We start from the raw sequence: 25026 nt of genomic DNA, 5'->3' as shown, positions 1-25026 counted from the left end.
ATCTATATATCTGTATATCTGTGTATCTATATATATATGTATATCTATATACCTATATAGACATATACCTATATATCTGTATATCTATACACCTGTATATCTATATATCTGTGTATCTATATATCTATAATCTGTATATCTATATATCTGCGTATCTATATATCTGTGTATATATCTATAATCTGTATATCTCTATATCTCTATATCTATATGCCTATATAGAGACATACCTATATATCTGTATATCTGTGTATCTATATATCTGTATATCTCTGTATCTATATATCTATAATCTGTATATCTATATATCTGTATATCTATATGCCTATATAGACATATACCTATATATCTCTATATCTCTACATCCATATATCTCTATATCTGTATAACTATATATCCATATATCTATATATCTGTGTGGGGGTGCCGAGCCGGGCTGCTCGCCCCATGCTTGCAATAGCGATCCGCGCACACCAACATCGTCAAGACCCCAAAGGAGTTGCTGAGATTTTCTAGGTGCAAAAAAACGCCACGCGCTCCGTGCGGGAAATACGTTCGGAGAAGTCAGGTGGAAGAAAGGAAACGGGTGCCCGGTGTATGGTCTCGGTGGTGGCGGGGACACGGGGTTGGTTATTTAAGAGCAGGTTCTGCCTCTTTGGCGGCCGCGCAGCCCCTACGGATCTGATAGAGTCTGTTGACGAAATAGCTTGGGACTGATTTTCGGCTTAAAAACGGAGTCTGTGCTTTACGCTTGCTCTGGCACTTTCAGAAATTCCACGTGTGAGTGCCTGAGACAGCTCCGGTGAGCACACAAGCTTTTCCTTCCAAATATGGGCTCGGGTCTGCAGCATAATTCGTTAGGATCGTTGTGCTGTTTTAGGTCAAACTCACAGGCAACGTACCCAGACGCTCGGGAACTGCGCAGTCTTATCAGATTTTATTGGGGTTTTATTTATGTGCCCAGCTGAAACTGTGTGTTTAAGCAGCAGGCTCCAAAACGTAAACTGCTTCGCTTCCAGAGAGAGACAGCGAGCACGTGACCACGAACTTAAAGAGATTCACGTTTAATTTCCCCTTGCGCTCGGAAAACCTTCTACATCCTGTATGTGTTCTCCAACATAAATACGCAACTTTTCCTGAACACCCAGCAAATAAATAAAGGAAAGAAAAAAACTATTTAGCTTCCAGGGAGCCGTATTTCCTCCAATGGTTTTTAACAAAACAGTTGCCTCTGCCCCATAAATTAGCTTCCTGTGCTCCCGATAGCGAGCTGTTTGTGTCCTTTTTCTTTTCTCCTCCTTGGCCAGACGGTCAAACACCGCTTTTCCTTTCACTGCTTTTACATGAGGCGCTAGGCAGGATTAGGGAATGCGACCTGGTTGCATCGTAACCTGAAGAGGAAGAACAGCGAAGGTTATTTTAATGAGACACCTAGATTTATCTGGTAGCAGCGGATACAAAACCCTTTGTGCAAATTTCTAACTGAGCAATATAGTAAAGGCACTTTTAAAAGCGCTGGAATGTGCCGTGCGTGTGAACGTAAGAAACTCGGAGGTACGAAACGTCAGCAGGGAGACAAGACATTTCGGCCCGTTTCATCGGATCGATAAGACAGCTTTGATCTCGCAGAGCCGAACAGTCTCGCGCTGAAGGTATTCGGGAGCATGACGTGGGATTGCTTCACGTTTGCGCGGCAGCTGAGGAACAGAATAGCTCGGCCGCACGGCAGCGCGGCAGGCAGAGCCTCGTGGATCAGCCGCCAGGCCTGCGGCTTTCCAGCGGATTGATTCACCGCTCCGCTGTGCGTTCCGCATCCGGCAAAACCGGCGAGGAGACAAGGCAGGCTCCCGAGAAACGCTGCAGCCTTTTCCCTAGGGTTGAAAACGTAGCTTTTTTTCAGGCTTGTGGTTCTTCAGAGGGGGTTTCCCATTCTGGAGTTGCTGGAGCACCGCTCCCTGCTGCCGCGAGCTCGGAAACTGCCTGCCGGGAAAATGCAAGGAGGACACCCATGCAGAAGAGGGGCAGGGCAGCTTTCACAGAGGCCCTAATGGTCACTGGCTGCTGAAAAGCACCTAAAAATCATGGATGCAAGGACTCTGGAGGGAGCATCCTATTTCCTTTGGAAGAGCAGAAGGAGAGAGAGGTGCTGGCAAGGTGGATGGTGGGAACGCGCAGAGGGAGTAGTCCTGGGGAGGAGGAGAAGGAAGAGGTGGCATCCAGGCCTGTTAGATGCCCTCTTGTCCGCATGCCCAACGCGGGGATTTGCTGGCTTGGGAGAGCAGCGGTATCCTGATGGACTCAGGATCTCTACGGGACTTGTTGCTGAGATGCTCTGGGAAGCGAGAAGAACGACCGAGCTCCGAGGGAGGCTGCTGGAGCGGGACAAGCCTGTGGGTCAGACCTTCCCTCCAGACCAAGAGCTGACTCCACACCGAGTGTCACCCCAAACGAAGCCGTACCAGGCTACCGAGACACATTTATCCCATGTAGGAGCACGGGAATGAGACGAGACATAGGTCAGTCCCAAATTCTTTTCCACCGTTTGTTTTTTAGCTGAAGGAACAGGAACACCAGTGAAGATACCTTACTTTGGTGCCACATTGCTTATGCAGATGGACCTGGGGACACTTTGCAGCTGCTTGAGCTGTTTGCATTGAAGAGGAAGGAAGCCAGCTGGATCCCTTCCCTCCCTCCCGCCCGCCGGCTGCGCCCACGCGGGAGGGCAGAGGTGAAGCGGCTTCACGGACCGTGAACTGCTCAGCGCGACGACGCAGCAAAACGTGACCGCTCCGTTAAAAGCAGCGTTAAGAGCCTACCAGCCTGGGGACGCTGGAGCAGCGCCGGGAAGCCCGTCTGTTCCTCCTGGTTCCAGGTGGGCGACCCTGGCTGCAGCGCGCTGCGAGCTTCTCGCTGAGTCACGCAGGCAGGTGGAGTCAGTCATTTCTGCCAAGGCACGCGAGGAGCTGGAAGCCCTTGCCAAGGACGAGGTGGATCTTCAGGGGGAAATCCTAGAAACAGGCTTGGCACACACAAAGTTTGGCCTGGACTTAATGAAGCCATGTTGTAGAAAGGAGACCGGTGGGGAAGAATGTTTCAAATTCAGTGTCCATCTGTCCGTGGAGGAGGGAAAGAAGGAGCAAAAACAAATTTGGAAACAGATGGCAAGTTGGGCTTAGAACAGATCTTATTGATCTTTAAAGAGGAACAGGAGTGAGGAAGGGAAATCTCCCAAGGCTGCAGTGCTGCGACGCTGGTGTATCCCGGGGTCTGCGGCAGGAGGGAGTAACCTGGGGGCTGCGAGGCGGCGAGGCTCCAGATACGGCGCTGGGGCATGCACGGACTGGCCTGGAATAGTCTCCCAATCCATGCTCAAAGTGGGATATTTTATTGAAATTCAAGTGTCCTGAGCATGCTATTTTGGGCTCAGGAACCTGATGGAAACTGGCCTGCTGCTCCACGTCTGTTTATTAGAGGACTTCTGCAATATCCTGTTTTCCTGAGCTCAGCGCTGACCAGATCCAGGCAGCCCAAGGGCAGCCTACAGGGTTAAAACCAAGCCTATCTTTGCACTCAGAGCTCGGGAAAGCTGCAAGACAAGTGGGTATTAACAGACCATTTAAACAGCAGTAAACTGTGGTTTGCTTGAAGTTTTTGGCTGAAGGCTCTTTTATCCAAGTCATTTTTCCTATTCTTAAACAGTTCCTTCAGTTTACAGGGCATCTTCCAGGATGAAGGATTTCCAAGTGCTGTGCAGACTGATTAAACGAGTCATTGGCTTTACTGCTGAAATTCTGTCTTCTCTGAGAGTGAAATATGGCAGCTTTTCTGTTACAGCCGTAGGGTGCGGTAGGGTTTACCGAGGATTCATCTGGTTGAAAACCCCATGTAAATGTAGGGTGTCATAACACAATTTGGGGTGAGAAATAGGAATAGCAGGAATAGAAGGATTTCCTAAGCAACAAGGATCTCCTTCATTTAAAAATATTTCAGGAAGGGAAAAACAGAGGAGTCTGAGAAAGGCCTCGACGTTCAAGGAGAACGCCAACCAAAGCTGATTCTCAGTTTCATGGCTTTTTGATGTTTCCGAGGAATCGCGACCTCTTAACCCTAGAATAAGGATACAGAAATGGAAACAGCGATGACAAATGACTGTCACAGAGGAGTGCGACGGCTCAGGAAAAGTCCTCTTGCAAAGCTCTTCAGACGTCGTTACAATCTATGTGACTTCTGCTTGCTCATACAGTAAAGCAGAAGCCATCAAAGAGTCAAGATGGACATGGCTGAAGTGCTAATGATTACCGAGGAGAGGAAAGGAACATATTCAAGGATCTCGTACAGTCACAACAGGAATCGATCTGTCACCCCGGGAAGGATCTGGGTTCATACAGCGCCGTGTCTGTGTAACCATCAAGAGGACTTTGAGGACAGCGCCGATCTCCTCAAGAGCAGACCCCGGTGGCTGCTCTGGGGCACCTGGGACCCAGCAGAGATTTCTCAGCGTCCCTTTCAGACCTCTTACATAATATTGCACGACGCGGGTGGTTACGGCTTGCCGAGGACCGGAGACGTGCAAAGCAACCGTAAATGCTGCCTTGGAAAGTGGGCCAGGCAGATCGAGGTGAGTTATGAAACTGCCCCCGCAAGCTCTGTGAGCAATACCTGTTACGTGGTTAAATCTGGGTTCTTGCTTCATTCTGTGGCCTTTTCGTCTCGGTAGCTCCGGTCAGAGCGAGGTGGGCACCCCCCCGCCGCGGTTGCGCTCAGCGCGGTATTTATTCTTTTTGCCTTTCCTCTCTTTGGCCTTGTTTTTTCCCGCGCGCCCCTTCCTCTGCGCACTTGTTCAGCACGTCTGCAGCGAAATTAGCCCTGCGTGGCCCCATCGTCTGGCAGCTCGGGCAGCAAGACACATATGGGTACTGCGTAGGAGAGGCTGCCCGCGACGGAAAAAATAAAGGAGGAAGAACCAGCCGAACGCAGGAAAGGACACTAGATGAAAACAAGCAAATGCTGGGCCACCATCTGGAAACGAAGTCTGAGCCTTGACTTGGGGTCGTAGAAAATAGTGTGGGAGGAGAGCGTGGGAGTCCACGCGGTCGGTCCCCCGGCCGCAGCACGGGATCGAGCCTGCCTGCTCCTCTCTCGTTTCGATACCGCATGGCCATGGTGAAAGGAGACAGGAAAAGAAGCGCTTGTAAAACGGAGCGGGACGAGCTTGACCTCGCCAGCGGGTCACCAAGGATATGAGGAAAGCAGGACCTGAGCCGGTGGCAGTGTAATGAGACTCGCAAATTAACCCATCACCTCCTTTGCCATCCTCCTTTTCATCCCCTCCATCCTCCAGCTGCGTTTCTCTTAATCTCCTCTTTCAACCTCTCCGAACTCCTCGGAGGGCCTCCAGCGTAAGAAGTCCCTCCTAGGCGACGTTGTGCCCCCGGGCGGAGGTTGCCCCTGGGTGCGGATGCGCCGGGTGCGGATACCTCTGGGTGTGGGTGCCCCTGGTGTGGATACCTTGGGTGCAGATACCCGGGTGTGAATACCCTGGATGCGGATACCCAGGTGTAGATACCCTGGGTGTGGACCCCCCCTGTGTGTGGATCCCCCCGGTGCGGATCCCTGTGTGTGGAGCCCCCGTGTGCGGTACCCCTCCAGTGTGGGTATCCCTGGGTGCGGATGCCCCTTGGCGTGGATCGCCCCGGGTGCAGATACCCCGGTGCGGACATCCCTGGGTGCAGATACCCTGGGTGCAGTTACCCCAGATTCAGATCCCCTGGGTGAGGATCCCCCCGGTGTGGATACCCAGGTGCGGATCCCCCCGGTGCCAATCCCCCTGGTGTGGATCCCCTGGATGTGGATCCCCTGGGTGTGGATCCCCGGGTGTGGATACCCCTCGAGTGCAGATACCCTGGGTGCGGTTCCCCCGGGTGTGGATACCCGGGTGCCGATCCCCCCCTGGTGCCAATCCCCCGGGTGCAGTTACCCCGGGTGTGGATACCCCCTGGGTGCTGATCCCCCCGGGTGTGGATCCCCCAGGTGCCGATTGCCCGGGTGCGGATCCACCCGGTGCAGATCCCCCTGGTGTGGATCCCCCGGATGCGGATCCCCTGGGTGTGGATCCCCCCAGGTGTGGATCCCCCAGGTGCCGATTGCCCGGGTGTGGATCCACCCGGTGCAGATCCCCCCCGGGTGCGGATCCCCCGGGTGTGGATACCCGGGTGCAGTTACCCCGGGTGCGGATACCCCTGGTGCGAATCCCCCCGGTGCAGATACCCCCGGTGCGGATCCCCCCGGGTGCGGATCCCGCGGGTGTGGATCCCCCGGGTGCGGATCCCCCCGGGTGTGGATCCCCCGGGTGCAGTTACCCCGGGTGCCGATCCCCCCGGTGCAGATACCCGGGTGCAGATACCCCCCGGGTGCCGATCCCCCGGGTGCAGTTACCCCGGGTGCGGATACCCCTGGTGCGAATCCCCCCGGTGCAGATACCCCCGGTGCGGATCCCCCCGGGTGCGGATCCCGCGGGTGTGGATCCCCCGGGTGCGGATCCCCCCGGGTGCGGATCCCCCCGGGTGTGGATCCCCCGGGTGCAGTTACCCCGGGTGCCGATCCCCCCGGTGCAGATACCCCCCGGGTGCCGATCCCCCGGGTGCAGTTACCCCGGGTGTGGATACCCCTGGTGCGGATCCCCCCGGTGCAGATCCCCCCCGGGTGCGGATCCCCCGCGGTGCCGGTCCCCGCGGTGCCGGTGGCGGGCGGTGCCGCGGCGCCGTAGCGGCGGGCGGAGATGCCGGCGGCGCCCCCGCCCGCGCCGCCCCCGCCCGCCCCGCGCCGCCCGCCCGCCCGCGCCAGACGCAGCGCGGCTCGGAGCGCGCACGGAGCCTCCCGCCGCCGCCGCCGCCGCCGCCGCCGCCGCCGCCATGGCCCGCAGCCGCAAGGAGAGGAGCAGCTGGGGTAGGCGGCGCCGGGGCGGGGGGGGGGGCGCCGGGAGGGTCCCCCGCCCGGTACCGCGGCCCCGCGGCCCCGCGCCGCCGCCCGCTCCCTCGGGCCGCGGCGACGCGCATCCTCCGAGGGCGGCGGGGCCCGGCCGCCGCCGGGGCGCATCCCGCGAGGGGCCATTTTAGAGCCATCCGCGGCCCGGCCGGCAGCGGCGGCGGCGGCGGCGGCGGCCTCCTCCGCGGGGCCCCCGTCGGGGCCGGGACCGGGGCCGGGGCCGGGGCCGGGGCCGGGGCCGGGGCCGGGGCCGGGGCCGGGGCCGGAGCCGCCTTTGTTCGGCGCGGAGCGGAGCGGAGCCCTGCGGCGGCCGCGGCTGCTGCGCGGGGAAGCGGCAGCTTTGGGGCCGCGGATGGCCCTGCCCCGGCCTCCCCCCCGTGGGAGCGGCCTCCCCCCCCCCCCCCCGCGGGGCCGCCGAGCCGAGCCGCCGTGTCTGGATACGGGAATTACACGGTAATTTGTCGCGTTTCCCATGGCGATGACTAACGGCTCAGGGGCGCGTTCGCAGAGGCGGACAGATAACGGCGTGCGTGATTTAAGCAAGCGGGGCGCCCGGGGCCCCCTTTGCGGGAGCAGATGAGCAGCGTGCCTTTGATAAACGCTGCTTCTAACGGTAACTTTTGAGGGAGGGCGTTAGACCTTTGCTTTGCGGAAGAGGAAGCTTCCCGGTGAATTTTCTGACGGTTTTTTTTCCGTCTCGCAAAGCTGCCGGTTCCGTCGCGGTGCGTGCTGAGCGCCGCACGCCCCTACGTGCGCTCGTACCTTCCCCTCGAGTCTCCATAGCGGGAGAAGAAAATCCAGGCGATGTCGAAAGGGAGAAGGCAGCGCGCTGGGAGGAACAGCCTCGCTCCTGCAAAACATTTAAGCACATGCCGCGGCGTAAACACGTTGCTCGAGCCGCGCTTGACTGAACTGCGCCCTGCCACCGATTTGCTGAACTCTCGCAGAGATCCGCCGTGAGTTTTGCACGAATCTGGACCCGCCCATGAGCCGAAAGGGATCTCGGTGGGATCAGCCGCCTGCTGCTGCATCCATCCGCAGATCAAAGCACACCCTGGGATGATTTTGCAACGCTTTGCCAGGCCGGTTGACGTAGCAGGTATAAATTAGAGTGCAAAATGCCTGCGTTTTTTAGTAGAAAGAGGCCCCCTACGATGAAAGCGTGCATTTATACAACAGAATCTGTTTGCCCTGCAAGATGTGTTTATATCCGGCAATAGCAGGGAGGGACGTCAGTCCGTGATGTCTCTTCCAGTGTCGCTTTCTTCAGGCTGGTGAAGGAGAAGCCGAGGGCTTTTAACATCCGGCTTCTCCCGCTAAGGCAGAAAGCCCTAGCTGCGTTCTAAAAATGTGCTTATGGGTCATTAAAAATACTACGCTATTTTGAAAGGGAACAAACTTTGTCCTAGTTACTCTCTGGTTAAGTCGGGCCCGAAAGCGGCTAACTGCTTAGTGCAGCCCTTCTCCTTTGTTCCCTAAAAATGATGCGCTCGTTTAAAGATCATAAAGCAAATTAGGGTGAGTGATGGTATGGAGCCCAGACGAAATGGCCTACAGTCAGCTCTCAAAGGCAGGTTACGGGGACGTACGTATATCCCCAGGAGCTCTGCGCGGGGTGTGTAATGCATCGGGCGGAGGATTTAGCCCTGGGCAGAAGGTCAGCATAAGGCTGTGCATCATTTAAGGCTCACTTAACGAACATGCTAAGCGGTGCGGAGGCCTCACGGCTGCTCTTAGTTGCTGGATGAGTGGCTGGAGGAGCTGCATGGCGAAAAATCCCATACCCTCTCCTTGGACAAGTAAGGGAGCCTGGATTTACCTAAATTACGGCTTGTTAGTCTGAATCCTAGGTGGTCCAGTGGAGTCCAGCAAGCTCGCTGAAGCCTTGTAGTGGTATTTTCCTGAAATTCTGTGTGCTTGCAGTTGCGTATGTTCAGCGGCCCGGCCCCCCCCGTTGCCGTAAAGCCGGCCGGGATCTCTGTTCCGGGTCACTCATTCGAAACGCACGGGCTGGAATGAGCTGGGTGAGGTGTCTCGTGTTCCCCGTCACGGCACGTGTCGGAACCAGAATGACCCGCTCGTCAGGACTGCCGCTTTCCGAGCTGTCAAAGGGACGGCAGAGCTTGCTCTTCTTGGCCGGGGTTTTCAAACTGCGCTGGAGATTTTCGAGAGCTCTAAAAGGGGCCTGATGGTCAGGAAAGGCTTTGGGAAGGAGGGATTCCTCCTCAAAACCGGCCAGACCGAGGTCAGCAGTGCCATGCTTCCCAAATGCACAGCCATGGGTTAAAACTGGGCAGGAAAGGATGGTTTCTGTAGCTTTTTTTTTTCTTTTGGAGTAATAGTGTCAACGTCCTTTCTGTTTGTCATTTTCTGACCTTTTCCAGTGGATTTTCAGATTCCACTGACGCGCGTTCCTGCGTGACGCCGAAGCCTGGAAACCTCCTTAAAAATGAAAGCTGAGACTTTTCAGACAGGCCCCAGATGGGGCCTTTTCACAAAAAGCCATGAATCAGAAGATTCACAATAAAACTGTAAAACTTGTAAACGGAAAAAAACAAATGAAATGCCGGGACTAGCCAGAAGAGACCAGACAGCATCGCAGGCTGGAGACCCACATCCCTGGACCTGGCGTTTGGTCTTCGTGCCTTCGGTTTTGAGGCGGTAGCATGGTATAACGAGTTTGAGCAGACCTGTATGATTAATTAAAGATGAGCAGGGGCAAGATCAGCCTTTCCCCTTTCGGGGCGAGACCCGAGATCCCCTGCGCCTGTCTAGCAGCGGTGAAGTAGTGCCCTCTTCTCGCTTCGTGCCGTGCCCACGCTGCAGGAGCTTCAGGGCTCTCTGTCGCCGTGATGGGTGAAGGGCAAGCGGCACGTGGAGGCCGTGGCCTCTCGTTGCGCTCTCTTTGCTAAGGCCACCAGTGAGGAGCAGCACCCGTACCCGCTGTTCAATACCTTGGTGGTGTTCTTGGTCACCGGGCCTTATTTCAACCCCTCTGCACCATCGGTGGGGACCTTCTCCAGCTGGGAAGTGAATCAGGCATGGGTGACATCATGCTCTGGAAGTGGATCCAGCGGATCACCTCCAAAAGCCACCTCAGCCTAGACCCCAGCTCCTTTGACGGTGGTGGTCATCATCGGTTTCATAAACCGCACCGAGCTGCCCCGAAACCTTCCAGGAGGTGCTTGCTCCTGTGAGGGAGGCACCGTCCCAAACGGGTGCCGTCGCGGAGGTTTCTCCTGCGCTCGCGCAGACTGAGTTTTCGCCTGCAGAAGTGCCGGATCGTTCGGCCAGCGCGCCACGCACGTGGGCTTTGCTATCGGCCGAAGGAGGGCTGAGCGTTACAGCAATAAAGCAGTTGAACAGGAATTTCCCGCATGGAGCAGGGGCTCCGGAGAAGGCACTGAGCCCTGTCAAGCCAGTCAAGCATATTTAAAGTGCTCTGTATACACAAACATTTTCTCTAAACGGTGGCACAGCTTTTCCCACCCTCTCCTAGGATTTCATAGCACGTTTACCGAGGTTTGTTTTCAGGCGATTGTAACAAGAGAAGGGTTAAAACCGGATTTGGCTCAGGAGTGACTAAATCAAAGCCTGGGGGTGGAGGGAGGTTGGTTGCTGACGGAGCGGATTGAGGGCCGGGCGGAAAACGTGTGCTGGGCATGAAGGACTCGTTTTGGCGAGGCGGCCGTTCGGGACGGGTGCAGCCATCACGTCACTCCTGTTCTGGCTAGGCTGGAATGCAGTTAAGTGAACAGTCCCGGAATTTGTGTCTGAAAAATAGATGATATCCTTTTGGTGGCCTTCTCTTAGGGCGGTCTTTTGATCACCGTAGGTGGGCATAGGATTCCCTCAGCTAAGTGACAACCTTGCCTTTGAAACCACCGATCCCAGCACGTAAACTGGCATGGCGCAGCTGCATGACTGTTGAACGTGACCTAAAACTTCCTCAAGACCGTCTAGAAGGACAGGTGTTGGATCTGCTTGCTTCCCAAGGTGGTTGCATGCCCGCATCTCCAAAACGTGCTCGTGACGAACTCGGCCCTGGGAATTTCCCACCGATAGGTGTTGCTGTTGGGTCAGAGCCAGCTAAAGCTCCGTAGCTTCATGTGAGTGGTGGTAGGTGTAGGTGTTAAGAGGTTGCGTGTTGGATTTTGGCATTTGAGCTGTTGCAACAGATGGGTTCGGTGGCCGGTAATCATCTTGTTTCTATCAGCACTCTTTCCTCCAGGAAGGTCCCAAACCACTCGCGTTATCGGCGTAGCCGTTCCTTGTTGCGTCTGCCAAAGGGAAGAGGAGCCGAGCTGGCCACGCTCGGGTTAAGGCTGCTGTGCTGCCAGCTGCATGACTCAGGGCTGGCGGGAAGAAGGTGCGCGCTCCGTCTTGCCGCGGCTCCAAAGAAAGCAAAGGACGAGCAGCAGGGCGGGCAGCGCTCCCGCTCCGCTCAGCTCCCTGCTGCGGGCATCCCGGGCTGCCGGGACCAGGCGGACGCTGCCGTGCGTCTCCCCTGCAAGCGTCTGCCCCGGCTTTGGAGAACTTCTTCCCCATCTCGTTTGTGCCTCCTGATGGGAAGCACCTTCCCTAGAGAGGGGTGCTGCCGTTGGGAGCTGCACGGAGCCGGGTTTCTAGGGAATGGGCAGAGACGGTCCCTGGACGGAGATGCTCATCAGGAGCTGGCCGGAGCCTGCCTTGCGCCTCGGGTCACACGTTTCCCTTCTGCGGCTGCCGTGTTTTTAAATGCAGCTCCAGAGGCTTCCTGACCCGCCGGCGAGGAGCCCGCGGGGGGCTTGGTGCAGGCAGGACCATGCACCATCCTTCCCCTGGCCTCCCGCCCGCTCCTCCGTGCAGGATCAATGCCTCTAATAGCTCTAATAATAATAATAATAATAATAATAATAATAATAACTCTAATATCGCTGATAACAGCATTCCCTCAGCCCGGGCTGTGCTCCGGCGCCGTGCTTTCTCTCTCCTTTTCCTCGGGAGCGTACTGCGATACGTTTGTAGTGTAAATGCCCGGGGGCAAGCGGTGTCGGAGAGGATCCGCGCTGCTCTCGCCGCCGGCAAAGCGATCCCTCGAGGCAGAGGCCGTGCCTGCTCCGCGGCGCGACCCGGCCAGCACAGAAACGCCCGATTCCAGAGGAACAACAGCAATTGAAAGGTTCCCGTCACACCTCTGTTTCCTCTCCTCGCTAGCTGCTCTTTTTCCATGCAGGGATCATGAAATGTATTTATCGTGCAAACTCATTTCGGGAAAAAGCTGACTTTAGGCCTCGGGAAGGCGGCCGGCGTTTCCGTGACCCGTTCTCCCAAGCAGGTACAACCTTCTCGAAAACGGACGACTGGTCTTTAGGCCAGAAAGACCAATCACGCTAAGTGATTTGCAGTAATTTGCAGCCTTTCTTTTCCCTGCGCTGGGAAGTTTGGAGACCACTCAAGGAAAATCACGGGAGCCGGCCTGCTCTTCCCAAGCGCCAGGGCTGCGGTCTCTGCGGAGGGCTGCTGCTAAAACGCGTCTTCGCCCCGTATTGCAGCAGGTGCACGGTGCAGCCCAAACTGCCCCGAGCCATTAGAGGCTGCAATCATCTCAGCTCCGTGGCCCGGGTCGGTGATGGACATCCGGCGCGCTGGGTCTCCGCATCCCGTCCCGCGGCTCCTGTCCCATCATCGCCCTTTCCTGTCCATCCGCCGGTTCCCCATGGGGAGGCGATGCCTGGAGGCGGACGTGCCGTTGCAGGGCCACCTGAAGGCTGCGTCGTTGCAGCCCGCGCAATGTTCACCTCCGTGCCCAGGAGGACAAGGTCCTGCACAAAGGCCCTGACGGGCGGTGTCCAGAGGAGAGCCCTGAGAGCGCTCAGATGCCTGGAAGACATGGCCAGCAAGGGGGACCGAGGGGCTTGGAGTCCACCAAAGGGAAGGCTAAGGGAGGTGTTACACCAGTCTTCATGGACATAAGGACATGAAGGCCCAAAGGGAATAATCTCTTCTCCCTATCGGCTCTTGTAGGACGAAAAGCAATGGGTGCTTTTTATCAAGGGAGGTTCCAGTAGGGAACAGGTTGCTCAAGCGGCGTGGAGTCTCCATCGAGGTGTCTGAGCACAGGTGGGACAGGCTTTGGCTGTGATGGTGCTGTTGTGGGGTGGACGTATGCGTTAACTGACCTGGTACGATCCCGTCCAGCCCTGCTGCCTGTGACCCTGCACTGTGCAGAAGAAGAAAGCAAAGAGCTCTTGCTTTACTTTTTTAAGCAGGTGGCTTTGCGGAGAAGGCCTACGAGTGGAGCTCGGAGGAGGAGGAGTCGGTGAGGAAGGCAGGGCCGGTGCAAGTCCTCATCGTCAAAGACGACCACTCCTTTGAGCTGGATGAAGCCGCGCTGAACCGCATCCTCCTCTCGGAGGCCATCAGAGATAAGGAGGTCGTGGCTGTGTCTGTTGCCGGAGCTTTTCGGAAAGGAAAGTCGTTCCTGATGGACTTCATGCTGCGGTACATGTACAATAAGGTATGGCTGCAGCTTGCAGGTGGTTCGTCCCACGGGTATGGTGCTGCTGCCCGTCGCTCCTCGAGCCACCCGGCGGTGCGCTGCGGAGGACACGGGCTCGGCGCTCTGGGGGTGCTGCAGCCGGTCTTTCACCCTGGGGTCTCCCAAGCCCTCCGTGGCAGAGCTGCTCATCGGGGAAGCCTCCGAAGGCTTGGGCTGGGTGCTGGGCGGCGGGGAACGGGCAATTTCCCTGCTGCGACGAAGCTGGCAGAGCTGGTTCTTACGCCAAGCGTGAAGGCTGGGGCAAAGCGTTGCGGAGCGGAGCTCTTTTCCTATGGAGTAAGGAGAGCAGCCCATCCGCAGCCCCGTGCACCGGTGGGTCTCCAGCGGGCCTGTGCCTTCCTGGAGTTCGGAGCTCTGGAGATGTTCACCTCTGCTGCCGTGCAGCTGGGGCGCAGGCGGCACGGAAGAAAGGTGCAAAGCCAAAACTCCGGGAAATCCGGCAGCTCCTTCCGTTCCCATCTGCAGGAAACGGTGGACTGGGTTGGAGATTACAACGAGCCGCTGACCGGTTTCTCCTGGAGGGGAGGCTCTGAGCGCGAGACGACTGGCATTCAGATATGGAGCGAGGTTTTCCTGGTGGACAAGCCCGACGGTACGAAGGTGCGTGCTTCTCTGCCGCGCGCTTTTCAGCTGCTTGTCCGTCAGCGGGCAGCTCGTGTCCTGCTCCGGTTTCTGCTAGGCTGCCCTGCTTCGCCTGGGTGGCTCGAATGACTGTGCAAATTTAGAGGAGGTCTTTGAGCCCATATTCCTAATTTAGCATGGGTGGGTTTAGTGCATGGAGTGAGCCGACATCCATGTGTCCCCACATGTCCCTGATGCGCTCTCTAGGTGTCCCTCTAGGTCTGGGCATCCCAGAGTTGATTTCTCTGCTATTGCCAGGGATCTCGAGTCCGAGGTCCTTGCAAACTACCTCCTAGAGCAGCAGCTGTAAAATGGAGCATCTGCGTTCAGGATGCTCAAATACGAGAGCTGGGTTTTGGGTAACGCTGCAAATGCATCTTGTAGCCGGGGTGTTTGCGCTCATCTGCTCTGTAACGCAGAGCTCGGCGCGAAAGCAACGCTGAATTATTCATCGCGTGGTTTCTAACACCGGTCGAACGTGGTTCGGGTTAAGGACGTGCAAGAGCTGCTGCGTTTGGCTCTGCGACGCGGAGCTAGCGCAGCCTCCGGAAGAGACCCAGCGGCGCGGGCGGGAAGCGCTTGCGGAAGGAGGCCGTTCCCTCCTCCGGGCCGTGCCGCGGTCGCCTCGCTGCTCGCCGGAGCCGGTGCGCTGCCGGCGCGCGGGGATGCCCTTGGCCTGGCTCCTCCGCCGGCTCCAAGTCCGAGGCAGGAGCAGCGAGGCTCCGGCAGGGAAACGCGGCTGACCGTCACCCTCGCTCCTCCTGGCGTCCGGGGGCGATTCCGCTCGGATGCGGACGTGCTCCTGGGGCGCGGAGCGCTGACTGGGGGCTCTCCCCTCGCAGGTCGCCGTGTTGCTGATGGACACGCAGGGGACCTTCGACAGCCAGTCCACCCTGCGGGATTCGGCCACCGTGTTTGCCCTTAGCACCATGATCAGCTCGATACAGGCAAGGAGGAGGAGGAGATCTCCGGGGCTCGCTTCCCCGACGGCGATGGTTGCGCGCCAGCAGCCGGCCCGGGCCGGTGGTGGGAGAGACGAGGACGACGCGCTCAGGAGCGCAGGGTTCCCGCGCGGCCCCATCGTTACGGGGATGGGGCTCGTCTCCTCCTTGCGCCCCAAAAGCAGGGCCGGCAGCAGAGGGACCTGGGGGAGGGAGCAGCGCGCGGGCTGGGGAACCGAGGACACGCGTGTCTCGCTGCTGCTGGAGAAACCTCCGGGCTGGAGGGGTTTGCGCGCCCCAGGTTGCTGCTGCGGAGCCCCGTAGGGCCTCCCTTTCTTGGGGCTGGGCCTTTCTGAGCACGCCGCAATGTCTGTTTTTAAACGCAGGTTTATAACTTGTCCCAGAACGTGCAGGAAGATGATCTGCAGCACTTGCAGGTAAGCGTCCCGGTCCCTGCTGCTCTGCACCGCCGGGGCGCCTGGGTCAGCGCCCTGCGCTTCGCCTCGCGGGCTCCGTCGCTCTGCAGAGGCACGTTTGCCCCAAAAAGGCCTCTTGAGTGTCCCAGCTCTCGTTCTGGCCTGGAGGTTATTGCTCAAAATTAACGGGCAGGAAAAATGCTACTGCTCCAGGATGGGTGTCCCCGAGGGGTGACACAGCCCTGACCGGTGGGTGCAAGCAGCTAATGGGATTTTGGTGGTCGTCACGACCTGCCCATCTTCTGATGTTTCCTCTGCCCGTAGTTTTCTGCTGTATTTAGTCGCTCGGTTGGTTGGTTGGTTGGTTAGGGGTTTTATTTTTCAGTTGCTTAAGAAAAAGGAAAGAAGAGCAAAAGTCTGCCTGGAAAAATCAGTGCTTGAGGAGTTCTGCGCTGTTTTAGGCAGGACAATTTTTTTCGCGGTAACGCCTTTTTAACATTTAACTCGACCGTTAGCAGTGCAACTTCGATCCTTCCGTCGGAATTTTAAGCCATTAGCGTTTAACACGTTGACCCATTTTTAGGCGTCTGTGAAATACATTATCGTGCCTTCGCTCAAAAATTGCAGCCCGGAGGGACGGGAGAGCCTTCAACCCTTGCCGGGAGGCTGATCCTGCAGCGGTTGCACCCTGGGGCTTTGCCGGCTTTTTTCTGAGCTCGTTTCTGCCGCTTCCCGGAGCGTTTGGAGAGAGCTGGGCTGCAGCGACCCCCCGTAGCGCGCGAAGTCGCGGGTTGGCGCGACAGCACCAGCAGGCAGCTGGTTTGAGCCGTTCGGCCCAGATTTGGCAGCCCAAAGCTCCAGGCGGAGATCTTTCACGTAGGGGCTCAGAGCGGCGATCGCAGCGGCTCCGCGCGCCTCCCGAAGCGCGGACGGAAACCACGCAGCCGGCCTTGGCCTCGGCCGCGGCCCCGCGAGACGCCGAAGCGCCCATCGGTCTTTGCTTCTCTCTCGTTGCAGCTCTTCACCGAGTACGGCCGGCTGGCCATGGAGGAGACGTGCCTCAAGCCTTTCCAGGTGAGCAGGAGGCGGCAGCGGCTCCCGAGCTCGGCCCCGGCCCATCGGCTTCGCCGCGAGGCGTCAGTGCCGGCGGCGGGACGGGAGGGAGAAGGGGATGCCCAAGCGAAGGGAAGGCTCCGGCTTTCCCGAGCTTCCTGCCGGGCAGCTCGGCCGAGGCTGAGGGGGGAATCTTGTGACCTTCCCGAAGCGGGAGGACCGAGGAGAAGTTTTTAATGGGGTACAGAAAAAGCCGGACATGGACTAAATATGTCTGTTCCTTATTTAAAAGCTATCAGGATAAGGTGGCCAAATATTGCAGTGAAAGTGGAGCACTTTCTTCTCCGTCAGTAAGGAGGAGGCTGTAAGGAGAAACTTTTAAATATGCTTAAGTCGTTAGGACGGATTAACAGGCGCTGATTTTACCAAAGACCCTAATTAACGGCAATTCACTTAGTGTCGTGGGCAGTAAGTCCCCCCAAACAATCCCGTTAGCAATTCTTTAAAGACCACAAGTTTGGTCGATGAAGGTAACCGTCACCGTGATATTTTGCCTCCCGTGAGCCTCATCTCCAAAAGATGCTGGTTTAAAAAAAAGGGAACTACATACCAAGTCAGCCTGGTAAACGGATTAAAAACTCATTAACTGATAGATGAGAGAAAACCCTGAGCTAATTTTAACAGGGAACCATCGTCCTTCGGAAGCGTTTCCTTGGACACCTCCCGGGGTCTCTGATTTGTTGCGATCGTAATCCAGATCGCTAATGACCTGGATCATTACTGGTCCGGAAGAAGATGCCAAAAGCCGGGCGGTAGGGTTTGGTGGAAGGGTCGGTGGCGCTGCGATGGGGCCACTCGCGGCGGGCGCCTTCCTCCAAAGCACCTTCGGACGCGGCCAAGCATCCGGTGCAGACGTACCGGGAACGAGGGGTCTGGGAAACGGGCCGGGCAAACGCCCGTCTTCTTGTTTTATCCGAGGGGACGTCAAATGCCGAGTCGATCCCCGTCCGCAAGCGCTTTCCCGTCTCGGAGGAGGCGGCAGGGTGCAGCTCGGCGGCTGCAGCCGAGGCTGGACGAGTTGAGGGGTAGCGAGGGGTCGGAGCAGCTCGGCTGGAGATGCCGGGGCTTTTCTGGGAGCTGCGGTCCTTCAAGCAAGGCGCCTGCAGCTTGGGGGCCCCTTGAGCTGCTTGGGTGAGGTCCTCGTCCTGCAGATGGTCATAATAATCCCTGCTGACCTTAAAACACGGTTTGGAAACCGGCTCCCAGAGGAAAACGCTGCCGAGCAGGGAGCGGACTGGACGTGTCGCTACCGAGGCAGCTGAACTGATGTTGCTAGAGGGAAAATAATATTCGGCGGCGCTGGGGCAGCGGTCGGGAGCAGCTTTGCTTGAGGGGGGAAAAAAAAAAAGGAAAAAATAGCTCTGGAGGCAAATGGTAAAGCGGATTGCGCATGGGGAGCTGCTCATGCGCGCGGGGGAGCCCGCGCTCGCCCCGCGGCTGGGACGCTGGAGACCTGCTTTCTCCCGACAACGGTTTTTGCAAAGATTAGAAGTTGACTGTGCTGGTATTATTATTATTTTTTGAACGGAAACTTTGGATGCCTCGATAAAGATGACAAAAGCCAGCGATTTGTTATTCGCCCCCGCTGCTCCACATATGCTTTCCATTAAAAGCCTGTCTGGAAAGCTGCCCGGTGAAGGAGGCTTAAAAAATGAGCCTGTAAAATTCCCCTAGGATGGAGCCGCATGTGGCTGGAATTAGGGAGCTCGTTGCCATTCGTCCTGGGTAGCAAAAATCCCTGGTTTTGCAGCTTAGATTGTCTCCTGCGGCCCGTTCCCGTGGGCCCTCTGGAGCCCCAGCTTTTGCGAGCCGGCTTCAGACCCGCTCGTGGATTCGATCCCGTTGCGTTTCTCCCTTCCAGTCTCTCATATTCCTCGTTCGCGACTGGAGCTTCCCCTACGAGTTCTCCTACGGCTCGGACGGCGGCGCCAGGTTCCTGGAGAAGCGGCTGAAGGTGCGTCCACGCCGCTCCGGGTGCTGCTCTGGGTGCCGCTCCCGGGCTCGGCGGCATCCCGCGCCGTGGCCGCTCGCCCGTCCGGCACCTTAAAAATCTCGGGATTTCTTGGTGCACCGAGAGCCCGGCGGGCGAGCGGCTGACGCGGGCGCCGCCTCGCGCAGGTCTCGGGCAACCAGCACGAGGAGCTGCAGAACGTGAGGAAGCACATCCACTCCTGCTTCACCAACATCTCCTGCTTCCTCCTGCCCCACCCCGGCCTCAAAGTGGCCACCAACCCCAACTTCGACGGCAAGCTGAAAGGTACCACGGCCCCGGGCGGGTGGGAAGCTGCAGCTGCCGTTCGCCGCGGAGCGGGGACGCGCTTCGCATCCCGGCCGGAGCTCGTTGCTCCCGTCGCGCGTGGGCCGCGGGCGACGGCGTTGGCTTTCTTTCCAGAAATAGACGACGAGTTCATCAAGAACCTGAAGGTTTTGATCCCCTGGCTGCTTAGTCCCGAGAGCCTGGACGTCAAGGAGATCAACGGGAACCACATCACCTGCCGAGGCCTCGTGGAGTATTTCAAGGTATCGGCTGCCTGCTCGGCTCAGCTCAGCTCAGCTCAGCTCGGCTCGGCTCAGCTCGGCTCGGCTCAGCTCGGCTGCGGCCCCTTTGCCCTTCCGCTGGAGATGCAGGGAGGAGCTGGCGGAGACGTTCCCGGGGTAGCTGAGCCCCCCGAGGCTTGGCGTATTAACGCGTCCCGGTAGTGCAAGGCAGGCGCGAGCGCTGGCCGCGGCCGGCGTGACCTCGCGTCTCTGCGCTGTTTTGCAGGCCTACATAAAGATCTACCAAGGCGAGGAGCTGCCGCACCCCAAATCCATGCTGCAGGTACGTGCAACCGGCGCTGCCGCCGATCTCCGACTAAGCAGCCGAGCCGCCGCCGCTCCCGTGGGGCTGAGCCTCTCCTCCGGTTTCTTGCCGTTTCCCCCAGCTGGAGCCAGAGGTTTCATGGCTCGGGCTTGGAGGGTAGGAGGCCTCTCTCCTTCGGGCAGCGCCTGGGCGTGCGGATACGGGAGGCTCTGCCTTGGTGTTGGTCGGAGGCAGGGGGAGAGCACAGCTGTGCGAGGGAGATGCTGAATTTCGTGGGTGCTGTCCCCGTGTGTCCTGGCAGCAGGTGGCCGGCCGCTCCGGGTGGTTGCGTTTCCGCGGCTCGACCTCACGCTCCGTCTGCCCTTCTTGCAGGCCACCGCCGAAGCCAACAATTTAGCAGCAGTCGCCACCGCCAAAGACACCTACAGCAGGCGCATGGAGGAGGTGGGTGGCGCTGAGCACGCCGTCCCGCAATGCCCTCGGGGACACCTCAAAAACGGCGCCTGGAGCTCAGCGCTGAGGGCAGGAGGAGAGGGGCCGGGTGCCAAAGGCACCGGCGCGCAATCCCGGAGGTCTTCCTATGGGACGGAGCGGTCCGTGGCCACGCGGGGACCTTGCAGAACCCTCCTGGCCACGGGCCAGAGTGACCGGGCTGCGCTTTCCCTGCAGGTCTGTGGTGGGGACAAGCCCTTCCTGGCACCGAGCGACCTCCAGAGCAAACACCTGGAGCTGAAGGAGGAGGCGGTGAAGCTCTTCCGCGGGGTGAAGAAGATGGGCGGGGAGGAGTTCAGCCGCCGCTACCTCCAGCAGCTGGAGAACGAGATAGACGAGCTCTACATCCAGTACATCAAGCACAACGACAGCAAGAACATCTTCCACGCCGCCCGCACCCCCGCCACGCTCTTCGTGGTCATCTTCATCACTTACGTGATAGCTGGCGTCACCGGCTTCATTGGCTTGGACATCATAGCCAGTCTGTGCAACATGATCATGGGCTTGACACTTATCACACTGTGCACCTGGGCCTATATCAGATACTCTGGGGAGTACAGAGAACTGGGCGCAGTAATAGACCAAGTGGCCGCGGCGTTGTGGGACCAGGTAGGATAAAGAGCTTTTGTTTAAAAAAAAAAAAAAATCCAGAAAGGAAAAACCCACCCCACCTCATTCCTAAGCCTAGGTGTTTCCCGGGGCTTCTCCGCCTGTGCCCCATCTGCTGCCCTTCCCAAGGCCTCCGAGGTGCTGGAGAAGGTGCAAAGGGGTGGCGAGAGCACGGCCAGGGGAAGCCTTTTTGGATCAGCTTTGGAGGGGGCCGTGGAGGGGGGGGGGGGAAGTCCCACGGGTTTGGGGCAGGTCTGCCCTGTGCTCGCAGTGCGAGATGGGTCCCAGGGCACCACGAAGCAGCAGGGCTGCAGCTCCAGTGACCGGTCGCCTTGTTGGACACTAAATGCTGACCTAAGCCTAGGTGTTTCCCGGGGCTTCTCCCTACCTTGTGGTGGCTTTTCCGCCTGTGCCCCATCTGCTGCCCTTCCCAAGGCCTCCGAGGCACCGAAGAAGGTGTAAAGGGGTGGCAAGGGCAGGGGGAGCCTTTTTTTTTTCCCTTCTCCATCAAAAAAATGCTCATTTGTGGAATCCCAGACTCACAGGAAGGGGCCAGCTTCCACTAGGATCTCACCAGGGAAGTGGTCTCAAACCCGCTTTATTTTTTATTTTTTGTCCTTTTTGTCCAAATGAAAGACCTGGATCTCTCCCCGCCTCGGAGCAGGGGGTTCGGGCTCTCCCCTGGCCCGTGGGAGCTCGGCTTCGGGCCAGAGCTGGGCTTTGGCGCTGGGCCTGGCTTTCCCAGTTAGGACCACAGCTGGGCCGGGTGGGCTGAGGGGGGGTCTCCCCCCACCCCTTTAGGTTTTTTGCCTTTTTCCTGCGGTTGGGGGCTGCGCTGGCTCGCGGTCTGCTTTGCCTTGTTGGGGGGGGGGGGGGGGAAGGCTGTTCCCCATGGCCATGAGCCTCGCCTGCTCCGTCATTGCTTTTTTTGGGTGCAAACGGGTGCGTTTGCCTACCGGCCGTTTCCGTGAACATGCGGTTTTGGGTGGAAAAACGAAGCTTTGACCGTTGGCTGTCTTCCTCCGTCGGCAAGCCGGTGCCGGGCAGGGCGAAGCCCCCCACCGCGCGCTTGCCTGGGGGGTCCCAGCTGGGCAGGGGCGTCCCGTGGCCAAGCCACCTGTGTGGTGGCCCCCTTGCCTGGGGGTGCCATGCCGGAGCCCCCCCCCCCCGTTTGCCCACGGTGGTGCAGGAGCCGGGGGGGGGGTTTTTGCCCTGGGGCAAGAAGGGGACGCAGCAGGCGGCCACGGCCCCCCTGCAGCCCGGCCAGCTGGGGGGGGAGAGGCTGGAGCTCCCTGGGGCAGGTGCTGCTTGGCGGCCGGGGCGAGCGCTGCACCCTCCCCTGGACCTGCCTGATGCAGAGATGTTTGTGTTGTGTTTTTGTGTTTTTTTTCTTTTTTTTCCCCTCTCTCCTTTTTTTTCCCCCCTCTCCTTTTTTTTCCCCCCCCTCCTTTTTTTTCCCCCCCCCCCATGCCTCTCCTCAGGGAAGCACAAATGAGGTAAGTGACATGTGTGTGTCCCCCCCCCCCAGCATGTGACACCCCTTAGCTCCCCTGGGGTCCTCAAGGGCAAAAGAAAGAGGAAACCAACAAAACTCTCCCTGCGTTTGGCTTTTTTGGGTGTTTTTTTGGTTTTGGTTTGGGGTTTTTTTTTGCGCTGCTTTGGGCAAAGAGCCCAGCTGGCTGAGCAAGCCGCCGTGCGGGGCGGAGAAGGTTCAGAGTAGCCCCTTGGCGGCTCCATTTGCCCCTCTCCCCCCCCTCCCGGGAAACGCAGCCCGGCTTTCCAAGCCTGCTCCGAATGTGACCACGCCAGGGGTTAGACAAAGCGGGAGGGAGAAGAGTACTTGCCCCTTGGCATTACTGCTCGCTTCCATTAATCCTGAGCTGCAGCCGGGCGCTTCCTCCTGGGCCAGGTGCGTAACCGGAGACAAGTGCGGCTCTTCTTGCCGCTGACGCCTGAATCTCTTAGTTTGCAGCTGACACTTGTTCCTGCCACCGAGTTGTGCAGGGATTTTCTCTTAAAAGAAATTCAGAGCGGCTCTCACTGGTCCAAAAGAACATTTTATAAATGCAGCTGAAACACCGCGTTGCGTTCCCCAGTGGCCATTGCAGAATGCCTGTTTTGGTATCTCTAGGTCTAAAAATGCCAGGAAGCGCTGAAAGTTTCTTACATAGTACCTGAAGGAGCGTTTGCAGGCATAGGAGATGTCCAGAAAGAAAGAAAAACAGAGAAACTGCCTGAAGAATTCTGCACCAGTCCCCTCCGGTCCTATAAACACACAGACATTTGCACACCAGTCTCCATCTCGCTTTCCCATGGCCCATCTGGTATGGGGTCAGCATGGTCTTACAACCCCCCCCCAGTCATCTACTCACCCTCCTTCTTGCCGGGTCGTCTTTAGGCTCACCTGCTTCTCCTGGTTATTTATTTAGCCCCCCAGCGCACCTGGGAACAACCCCCTGGCCCCAAACTCCTTTTCCTGTCAGTCGTCAGCCTTGTTCCCCCCTCGTCGTCATCCAGGTGTAGAGCACGTTCACGCGGCCTACAAAAAGCACATGGATAAAGTTGCACTGCTCCTGCTCAAGCTGACAGAATGCATTCATTACCATCAGGCATTTGACTTCTACCCTCTGCTCCTCTATAAAGACACCGCTGAGCACAGCGGCCTGTCGCAATTCTCTACAGACGCAGGGATACACTGATTTATCAGAGTAATGGTACTGTTATTTGCAAAGGACAGACTTTCCCCTCAGATAGGAAAATGCACCACAGGCACAATGGAAAATAGTAAAAATTAAAAGAAAGAAATCTGCATCCATCCGTAGAAAAATAGTCTAGAAAAAGCAGCCATGACACAGCAAAACCTCCCGTATGACATCATTTGTATCTGCTTGGTGGCGTAAAACAAAACACTAAGGATGCTGAAATATAAATTTTGCCTGTGAAACCTATAGAGAAGGCCAATCCTTAGAGATACCTTACTCCGACTCCAGAAATTTCTTGATTTAATACAATTCCACAGAGCTTTTCCCAGAGGCAAGAAGTTTTGAAAGATTAGCAAACTATTGAACTCTGCTCTTAACTTTTGGACATTTTACCTATAATCAAAAGTTAATGCACAAAAATTGCACACTGCACCTGGTTTGACCTTGCAGCCGTAATATGGAAACAAAAACATAGACGATAAGAGTCATACATAGCCTATAAGCGTCATAAGCATGCTGAACTAAGCAAGTAAGCATATTCTCTCTTTTTTAGGCGTTGTACAAACTGTACAGTGCAGCAGCAACTCACAGACATTTGTATCATCACGCCTTCCCCGCACAGAAATCAGAATCTACCGAGGGCTCAGAAAAGAAGAAAATGTAAGCCGGGAGCTCTCCTGGGGCTGCATGAACGAGGCACGTACTTACATGGATCATCACTTACATACTCCCATCGGTGTGTCCTTCACAAGCTCCTGCTGCGGACCAGGGAGAGTGAAGAACGATTCACTTGGACCACGGCTCGATACGTTCATTTTACTTTGACAACACGCTCTTTGATGGGAAGGTGTAGGCATGTTTATCGTTTTGTTAATATGTACATATTTGTTTTGCTGCAAATACAAAGTGCTTTTAATTTGTACTATCAAGTGTAATTCCCAGCTAATTTATGAAATCTTATTTTCACCTTTTTAATTAGCAAAATTTCATTAATGATTTCACGGTCATGTACATGAGACTGCAACAAAATACTTGCAGACAAACCCTAGCATTATTCAAAAGGCAACTTATTTTCAGATACTTGAACAAGTGTAACATGTAATCAAGGTTTTTCTTCAACTAACTTTAGCTCATATCTGCCATGAGCTACTTAGTTACATCAACATAATCAAAAAAATGTATTAACTTGCTTTATCAGGAATTGTAAGGACACTTCTGCTACAGCATATTAATGATATTGTAAGGAAAGCATACGTTTTTGTTCATAACTAATGCACAAAATATCACTTTGTACATGTATTTGAGAAAGTTTCACTGTATTTCTGTATATATTCATTATAGTGCATAGAAAGTGTGTTCAACAGTTCTTTTATCATCAAAATTATTAAAGTTTGCTTTTGGTTCCTAAGAATTCATTACAGAGTAGCAGTTATCACGAGAGTTTAGCACTTCTCATTTTTTTTACATTCTTTTCTTGGCATCCTTTTGCCCTTCAGAATCGCTGCTTCAATTTGTAAGCTGACATTTTGAAAATACGCTGACCACTCTACTGACCAGATGCGACCCCTCCGAGCTACTTCTGTGGCTGAGACAGTAAAGCCAGGTTTTACAAGTTTTAGGTGAAATAAAGGCTCCCGTTATTTAGGGCTGAAGAAATGCTTTTAAGGGAAGCAAAGCTAAAGGAAAGGGCTCAGGTCTACAGGCCTGTTGAAGGACAGTAATAGGCAGAAATACGTCCGCTCACCTTCCTGTGAAGTCGCTCTGAAGAACCGATGTGTTTCAAGATGCAGAAGTTACACTTCGG

The 25026-nt window shown here is 56.6% G+C and overlaps 1 protein-coding gene across 6 annotated transcripts; it reads left to right on the top strand.

The window, feature by feature from the left end:
* Positions 1-6857: 6857 nt before the first annotated feature.
* Positions 6858-24144, top strand: ATL1 (atlastin GTPase 1). 6 transcript variants are annotated; one of them, XM_067295184.1, is made up of 15 exons: positions 6876-6945; positions 7690-8083; positions 13236-13483; positions 13991-14125; positions 14989-15093; positions 15474-15524; positions 16521-16577; positions 18478-18570; positions 18735-18873; positions 19009-19136; positions 19381-19437; positions 19792-19863; positions 20089-20520; positions 22002-22016; positions 23776-24144. In XM_067295184.1, exons 2-15 carry the CDS (start codon positions 8044-8046, stop codon positions 23884-23886), a joined length of 1683 nt encoding a protein of 560 aa, XP_067151285.1. In that variant the 5' UTR covers positions 6876-6945; positions 7690-8043; the 3' UTR covers positions 23887-24144. The 6 variants fall into 6 exon arrangements, with proteins under 6 accessions (XP_067151287.1, XP_067151289.1, XP_067151286.1 ...); XM_067295186.1 differs by lacking the exon at positions 7690-8083 and having other exon boundaries at positions 6858-6945; XM_067295185.1 differs by lacking the exon at positions 7690-8083 and having other exon boundaries at positions 6868-6945; positions 13233-13483.
* The last annotated feature ends 882 nt before the right edge of the window (positions 24145-25026 follow it).

Source organism: Apteryx mantelli, chromosome 4, assembly GCF_036417845.1.
Source record: "Apteryx mantelli isolate bAptMan1 chromosome 4, bAptMan1.hap1, whole genome shotgun sequence".
NCBI lineage: Eukaryota > Metazoa > Chordata > Aves > Apterygiformes > Apterygidae > Apteryx > Apteryx mantelli.
The sequence above is the reverse complement of the archived record's forward strand: the minus strand, read 5'-3'. Positions and strand labels throughout refer to the sequence as shown.

Coding starts and splice junctions, on each gene's coding strand:
- ATL1 (XM_067295184.1), top strand. CDS start 8,044: ATGATTTTGCAACGCTTTGCCAGGCCGGTTGACGTAGCAG. Junction 18,874..19,008: donor CTTCGACGGCAAGCTGAAAG/GTACCACGGCCC, acceptor CTTTCTTTCCAG/AAATAGACGACGAGTTCATC. Junction 19,864..20,088: donor ACAGCAGGCGCATGGAGGAG/GTGGGTGGCGCT, acceptor CTTTCCCTGCAG/GTCTGTGGTGGGGACAAGCC.